Source organism: Ammospiza caudacuta, chromosome 19 (genome assembly GCF_027887145.1).
Source record: "Ammospiza caudacuta isolate bAmmCau1 chromosome 19, bAmmCau1.pri, whole genome shotgun sequence".
Taxonomy (NCBI): domain Eukaryota; kingdom Metazoa; phylum Chordata; class Aves; order Passeriformes; family Passerellidae; genus Ammospiza; species Ammospiza caudacuta.
This window is the reverse complement of record NC_080611.1, coordinates 2398257-2405964: the sequence shown is the minus strand read 5'-3', so window position 1 is coordinate 2405964 and position 7708 is coordinate 2398257. Positions and strand designations below refer to the sequence as shown.

At 45.4% G+C, this 7708-nt stretch overlaps 1 protein-coding gene across 2 annotated transcripts; it reads right to left on the bottom strand.

Moving 5' to 3' along the window:
- Positions 1-2795: 2795 nt before the first annotated feature.
- On the bottom strand, positions 2796-7111 carry TOB1 (transducer of ERBB2, 1). 2 transcript variants are annotated; one of them, XM_058817203.1, is made up of 2 exons: positions 6962-7111; positions 2796-4721 (listed from the first exon to the last, which is right to left on the bottom strand). In XM_058817203.1, exon 2 carries the CDS (start codon positions 4582-4584, stop codon positions 3619-3621), a length of 966 nt encoding a protein of 321 aa, XP_058673186.1. In that variant the 5' UTR covers positions 4585-4721; positions 6962-7111; the 3' UTR covers positions 2796-3618. The 2 variants fall into 2 exon arrangements, with proteins under 2 accessions (XP_058673186.1, XP_058673187.1); XM_058817204.1 differs by lacking the exon at positions 6962-7111 and adding an exon at positions 6172-6799.
- Positions 7112-7708: the final 597 nt, after the last annotated feature.

The following is a 7708-nucleotide window of genomic DNA, read 5'->3' as shown; positions in this document are numbered from 1 at the left end:
CATCAAAGAAGGATGATCCTTCCATGGCTTATAGAACCATAGAATGGTTTGGATTGAAAACCATTGATGGCTCACCTAGTCCAACTCCCCGCAATGAGCACAGAGAGCTTCAATTAAATCAGGTGGCTCAGAGCCCCATCCTCAATATGTATGAATTACCTGAGCCAAAATTGAGAACTGCAGAACTTGTACTCATCAACCTGCAGTGCCAGGCCCTGGACTCAGCTCCAGGGACCCTGGAGAACAGGACACAGCAAAGGAGCCCTACTCTGTGAACTCCACCCATGATTCAGGTTCCCACGGCAGAAATGACCAGAGCAGTTTAAGTTTGGTGGCCATTACCAGGCTCCTGATCAAGAGAGAAGTCTGTTCCCCACCCACAGAATGAACACAGTACAGACTGTAGTTGTGCCCTGAACTTTCTGTGCAACCATACTGGAGCCTCTGAAGAGCTTCAGGGATCCTAGACTGCAATTTTGAAAAGTTATTTACTTGTGCTGAATTAAGTGAGCCCTACAGATCAAAGTACCTGGAACTTGTGCTTGGGTGGGCACCTGGGGTGATGTGATAGGAGGCACTAAGTAGCACTGAGGGGGTCTCATATTTCTACCCTTTCCTTCACTGTAAATTAAAGTCACTTTCCAAGGTTTAACCCACACTGGGAATTCCAAGGAAGTAAACTGCATGTTCACGTGAGAAAATACAAAAGAATTTACACACCTGAGCAAATGCTTCCTTTCCCCCATTTTTATGTCCCTTTGATCCAAGCAAGTGCATTTACCTGACAGCTGAATACTGAGTGTGCACAAATGACCCCAGCGATTGACCTGGCACTCGGTGAGAACAGAATGTTACAACGTGAATGTTTGATCTCAGAAGTTCATCACAGAACCTCAGCAGAAGATAAATAACTGGGTGAAGCAGACCGAACACAAAGCAGACATCTCTCATTCCTCTAAGAAGATTAAAAAATCATTCACGCTTAAAGGTTAAAAATCATTAAAACAAAAAATCTCCACACTTGCATTGAGAGAAATTGAAGTTCTCTTTTTGACTTGTCTTCCTTTCAAAGCACCAGAACAAAACCCTGCTTGTCAAATCTTTGTATTGAAAGGTTCTGCAAAAATGTGTGCTCCAACAGATTTTTCCTTGCATGGCCCATCAGACACAGAGCTGGTTGCAGTGGAAAGGAACAAATCAGCCTGGGAAAAGGATAAGCTTGCTGACCTTTAAACAAATTATCTCAGTTTAAATCACAGGAATAGAAATATTAGAGAACACATGAAGAGTCTCCCCTGTCAGAGTTACTCAGCCTCTTGAGCAGTTTAGGTATTAGTATTGTGCTGTAAATAGTAAAACAGTAGTAAATATTAAAGTCTAGGCATTCATATAGGAACAATACACAGAGCTGGCATTCTCTGTTTTCCAGCAATTGATCCAGCGTTTTTCTAATTCCTCTTAAAAGCAAAATCATCCACTTAAAATGAGGTACCAAGCAATGCGCTTTTAAGGCCAGTGCTGTCCGCAGCTGTGCTGTGAGTGGAAAGATAAACCAGATGGCAAACTCAATAAAAGGGAGCCAGTTAAACAGAGACAGATGAACGCCAAAAAAACCCTTTTGCTGCATTATTGCTTTTGAACTGGTTGTCATGGCACTGGAAATGGATACCACTGTCAGCCTCCCACCTCTGCCTGGCCAGCTCTTCCCAGCCTCTGCCAAAAGCAGGGAGTTTGCACTGCTGTGAAAAGCACAGGCTGCTGCCACTACAGCTCCACTCCACCAAAGACACGGGTGTGCGTGGAGTTGCATCTTTTGTCACATCAAGTGCATCCAACAGGAAAAGACCGACCTTTGGTCTCAAATTCCAGTGTCAGAACACTGAAGTTCAGGTCATTGCAATCCTGTGATCTGTCTGTAGCTCACAGCTTACTGCCAAGAGGCAAGGACTATCCACTTAGCACTGGGTCTCTGTACGGCTGGAGCAGCAATGGAACACAAGCTGACCTTTGTTAGATTTACACATTAATGCAGTTTCTTTTCCCTTTGACAATGTCCATTAGCAAAGAACACTGTTTGCTGAGCAGGTGGAAAAGAGTAAAGGATTCAACTTCAAAATAGACCTGGAAAAACTGAGTTGTTCTGTCAGCCTCTGAATTATTTCCCCTCCCATTCCCCATTTGATTTTGAGAAACGATTCAGTTAAAATTCGTAAAATCTGCTAAAATAAATACCTTAGAATGTCACAGTGTAGTTGCACTACACTTCTCTTTTTAATAGAGCATATAAAATGCAAATAGCTTTAGTAAGCTGTAAATCAGCACTTTTATTCAGTTTAGTTTCTGAGCTATTAATCCCTAATACAGAGGCAGAGTGCTGATTTGCTGGTCTAGGACCTCCCGAGAGAATAGTTCCAATAATCCTGATGACATGGAAAGGAAATGTTACTGAATCACCTGAGTCCCTGCTACTCACATCCCATCACCCCATAACTCAATGTTCACAGAGCTTAAGAGTCTTAATTATCAAGGAAAAAATATATAATACCATTTTGGCTTCAGTGAGCTGCAGCTACAAAAAACAAGTGTGATTTTTTCAAATAATTGTAGGCAAGCCCTTAATGAGGTTATGTACTTTGTCAGGGCTATTTTGGGTAAGGAACCCCACGTGAGGTCCAGCCATAGAGCCCTTTGCTCCAGAGTCAGACTCTGGTGCATCACTAGCAGTGCCAGCACGAGGAACACAGTGCTCAGCTTGTCAGCAGGACACAAAGAACACACACATCACCACAGCCAAGTAATTTTAAAGAATTTTAATACAAACTTAATATAAACTATTTCAGTCCCTCTTAACATGTAAGACACTGACTCAAAATACTTTTATACCTTTTTTCAAGTATTGCACAATGTAGGTACAAAATTAATATTTACGATTACATTTTCTTCCATAATATATAGCAAAAATCTTTAAACTTTTAACAGAAAATACAATTTGTGTTTCTTTTGAAAAAAGCAAATATTTCGTACATTTTAATTCCACCACTAAGGAATATTCTGTACACAACCTTTTTACTTTTTTTAGAATTGATGTCTTTAAGATGGATATTTTACAATTTCAGTAAAAAAAATACAACATGAAGCTGCTGCAGCTGTCACAGATCACTGTAGTAAAAAGATATAAATGCAATACCATGTTGTAGAAACAATATATATACTCTGATATTTTACAAACTTTGTACTAAATTAAATTATACAATTAGAAAAAGACCAATAAACCCACCTATTAGTGCCAATTTTTTAATACATATACATATATGTCTGAGCACACATATATATATACACATGAAAAAATTAGCCACTTCCTTGCTATATCTTAAATACTGTAAGAGGCCATATTTTTGAGAGTATATTTTTGTAATGTACAGTCAGTATAAAATAATTTTGTGCTTGGTTGGCAAATGAAAAAATGATGCATGTTGTATTTATCTAACCAAGCCTGAATGTATTCATACTACAAGCCTTAAAAAAAATCTCAAGAGGTGGGAAAAAAGATACACCCTTGGGTACGTGCACTTCAACTTGTACAATAGTATTTACTTGGATTTCTCTTTCTGTTTATTTTCAGTTAGCCATAACTGGCTGGAATTGCTGGTTAGAATACTGCATGTTGTTTAAACTAAAATTCAAGCCATCCACAAAAGACTTCTCATTTAAACCTCCATAGGCTGCAAACATATCAAAGGCATTACTGTACTGGAGAGGACTGAGGTTCAGCGGGCTGTCACCAGGAAAGATGCTACTACCTTGACCCTGCACGCTGGGGACAACGAACTCCTTTGCGTTAGGAGAGAGAGCAGAACTCTTCTGCTGCTGCTGCTGCTGACTGCCTAGGCCGAGCCCATACAGAGAGTGCATGGAGGAGGAGAGGGATTTCTGCTTCAACAGGTCATTGACATTCAAGCCAAGGTTGGTGGGAGAGGTGCGGGCGACCTTGTTGCCACGGCCGCTGTTCTTCATTTTGGTTGAGCCAAACTTGGTGGCAGCAAATGTGGCAGTGGTGAAGGTTAAAGGCTGAGTAGAGCGGGGCATGAAGGTGGGGCTCACAGCAGCTGAGTGACCAAAGGGAGGAGAAGGAGAACTGGACACTGAAGATGCTGGGTCACTAATAGGCATGAACACCTGGGCCTCGGGGTTAAAGCTGTTCTTGATTTCCTTATCCAACTCACATCCATTTTCATTATCATCCACATAAAGCACTTTCACTGGTCCCTTTTCACCGATTTGGTATGAAACCTCAAATGGGTCAATCCAAACACTAAGATCCTGAGGCAAGTTGCTGCGAACATCATCAATGTCCAAACCACTCTCTTTGGATGCTTGTTCTATGACTGGGTCCACTTTCTCCCCTATATGAATACATCTAAACCCTGATCCTTTGTATGGCTTTTCTGGATACCAGTGCCCTTCATACTTCTTTTTCAGAAGTCTTTCAAGCTCTTCACCAAAAATGTTGACACGTCGTCTGGGAAGCTTATTGTACAGATATGAAATAATAAAATTGAGTGCTACTTGGATTTCAAGCTGCATAGCTGCTGTGCCACAGAGTTATAAGTCTGTTTCAAAACCCAAAGAAGAAAGTGTTCAAGATGCCACAGGGAAACAAAATTTCATTGAAAATGCTGATTCAAGTTGATTATTGTCCTTCACCTTGAGTGCTCTTGTTCCTTTAAGAAAAGAGAAAAGCAAACACATCCAAATAAGAACAGTGTAAGATCAAGCTCCAAGGCCTATTCTTTTAGCTCCATTTTCTGCAGAAAATAGGTTACTTTTTAAGAGAAAAAATGTGCCTCCAACTATTTCTGTTCCTGCCTGCGGAAGGTGAGGATGTCAGCTCCACTCAGTGTGACTTACAAACAACACTAGAGAGGATAGGCATGTGTTTACATATGCAGCATGAGGCACTTCCAAATCACGTGAGCTGCGTGTTTAGTTATTCACAAAGCAGCAAGGATAATTTTTAAGACATCACAGAACTGCTGGGAGTGTCAACAGTTCAATTATCAACCTGTATTTGGATGATTTACAGTACTCAGCTACAAAATTTAGTACCAGACCATTAGTTTAGCCTGAAAGGTCTTAGTCCAAGGGTCATTTATCACTTTAAAGTTTGGAAACATATTGACTACAACCACAGGCTGCAGAGTTATAATAATGTTAACAGTTGCTTTAGATAGTTTCTTACAAATAGCTTAAATGATGCAACATTTATTTTAAGTCCAAGCAAATCTCCCTAAACTCTGCGCGGGTGAAATGATGCAAACTGAGGAGAAAATGTCTGCTGTGCACATCCAACAGCTCACACTGAAATGCAGTCAGCACATACATAATAGCTGCCCGTATTTTCTGTCACAAGGGTGGCCAAGACTGATAATTAGTTCACAATTTTTTCTCTTTCTTCAAATTATTCTCTATTTTCAGATGCAAGATGCAGTTATATACTCAATTGTATCGCACTGTCTGTAACTCAGATTTCACAAAGTTCCTGGGCTAACCAGGCTTTTGACAGCCTCAAACCAGATTGCCTTTCTCCTTCTCCATGACTCCATTTTATATTTAATGTAAGATATGGTTGTCACTGCTTCACAAAGGACAAAAGAGAAATTTAGCTGTCTGAAGTTAGAGAAGGGACAAGAATCAGACATTAGCACATGAACTGCTAATATGAATCCTGCAGTACACCTTGGTGTAAACATACACACACCACACACCTTTGTCAAAAAGATCCAATAAAACAAATTATGGGGAGCGTTTTTGGATCAAGTTAAAAGCCCAAAGAGAATCTCTATTACCTGTGGGCTTTTCTGCACTGCATCACTAAGAACAAAATTTAGCATAGCTGTCACTAAAGATTAGAAAAATCAAAGTTAAAGGATTTCGACATTAACAATGTGACTACACGGCTTTTTCATTTCTTGCTTCAAATAATCTCCTTTTAAAGTCTGGAACCGTATTTCCAAGCCATTCGTGTTCTCCCCAACATGGTATGGGAATAGTCTGAAAGGCTACATGTATGATAAGGCGACCTTTAAACGTTTGCTGGATCAGCACCGGGTGGGGATAAGGAAAAGATCAAGGGCAAACAGAAGATATTTACAAAAGGGGCACAATCAGTACCGAAAAGCTGATTGGGTGGTTAAACGGGGCATTTAAAAATGATTTATTAATCCATCTGCGCTGTTTCACTTCCTCCATGTCCTTCAAGAAAGGAATGCTCCTTTCAGAGCGCACCAGGCTGACGCTGTAAATTTCTCTACGCGAAGCGGATCCACGGTACAAAAGTAGCTGATCAAATATACTGGCTTGATCATTTTGAACTTGTTCTTTTCATGTATTTATGGGAAGACGACAGTATTTCTGGAGGATCCGAGCCCTTACGTGGCCCGGTAACAGCGCCCTGGCAGGAGCCTTAAGCAGCGGGAGTTACATAACCAGGCAGTCGGGTCTCATTAGATTTCTGCTCACAGCCCTAGAGCTCCGGCGGCAGCAGGAGGAGGAAGAGCATTTTCTGAGCCCGTAGGAAAGCGAAGGAGGAAGAGGAAGGGGATATCTGGAGGGCAGGTGGGGGTTGCAGGGCTCCTCTCCTGGCGCACAGTTGGGCAGGTCCCGCCGGGCGCTGCCGGCGCTCCCGGAGCGGCCCAGCGCCGATTACTCAGCCGGCACCGCTCCCTCCTGCTCGCCCGAGCGCGGCCAGGGCGGCCCAGGGGGAGCGACCCCTCACAGCCCAGCCGCGCTCTCTCTCCCAGCCCCTTCCCCGAGGAGCCCCTGCACCCACCGGGTCCCCCTCGGCACCCCCGGCACCGCGGGCTCGTGACTGCCTCAGCACACCCCGCCCAGGAGCCAAGGCCGGGCTGTGCTGCCTCAACCCCCCGCCCGCGCTCCCCTGCGCCTTACGGCCGGTACTCACCCGGGGGCGCGCGGTTAGTGCAAACAGTTCCGGCGGGGGTGTGAGGGCGGGGGCTGGCGGCTCAGCAACCGAGCCCCATCTCCGAGCGCCGGCTCCCTCGGCGAGGATGGGAGGGGAGAGGATAGAGAAGAAAAAAAAAAAAAGGGAGGGGGAAGGGTCGGAAAAAAAAAGGGGGGGGAGGGAAGGGGGGGGAGGGCAGTGCTGCTCACACCCCCACGACGGGCGCACTCGGCCGCCGCAGCTGCAACCCCTCTGCTTATGCTCCGCCGCCCGCCGCGCCCCTACTTATACCCTCTCTTGCCCCGCCCACGGCCGCCCCTCGCCCACGTCCCGCGCGGCCACATCGCCCAAGCCCCACCCCCCAGTGACTCGCGTCTGGGCAGCCCTGTCCCAGCCGCCGAGGCTCCGCCCCCTGGCCGAGCCGCTCCGCTGCCTCGTCTCTCTTCTCCGCCCCCCCCCCCCCCCCCCCGGTGCGGCGCGCGGGACCACTCTGACGTCAACGCGCTACTCGCTTCGCAGTCCCGTTGCGTCACTGTCTACGTCAAACCGTGCCCTTGCGCCCCTCAGCCCCGCGGGGTAGGGAAAGGGGGGGAGCGCTGAACTACATCTCCCATGACCACCGTGGCCCGTGGGGCCCTCGGCAGCAGATGGCGCGGCTGGCAGGGACCGCTTGCACAGCTGCCGCTTGCACAGCTGGCACCCCTCAAGCTCTGAGGTGATGCGGGCGGGCTCCTTCCTTACGGGGGG

Excerpts from the sequence above, each read along its gene's own strand:
- TOB1 (XM_058817203.1), bottom strand. The coding sequence starts at position 4,584 with ATGCAGCTTGAAATCCAAGTAGCACTCAATTTTATTATTTCATATCTG.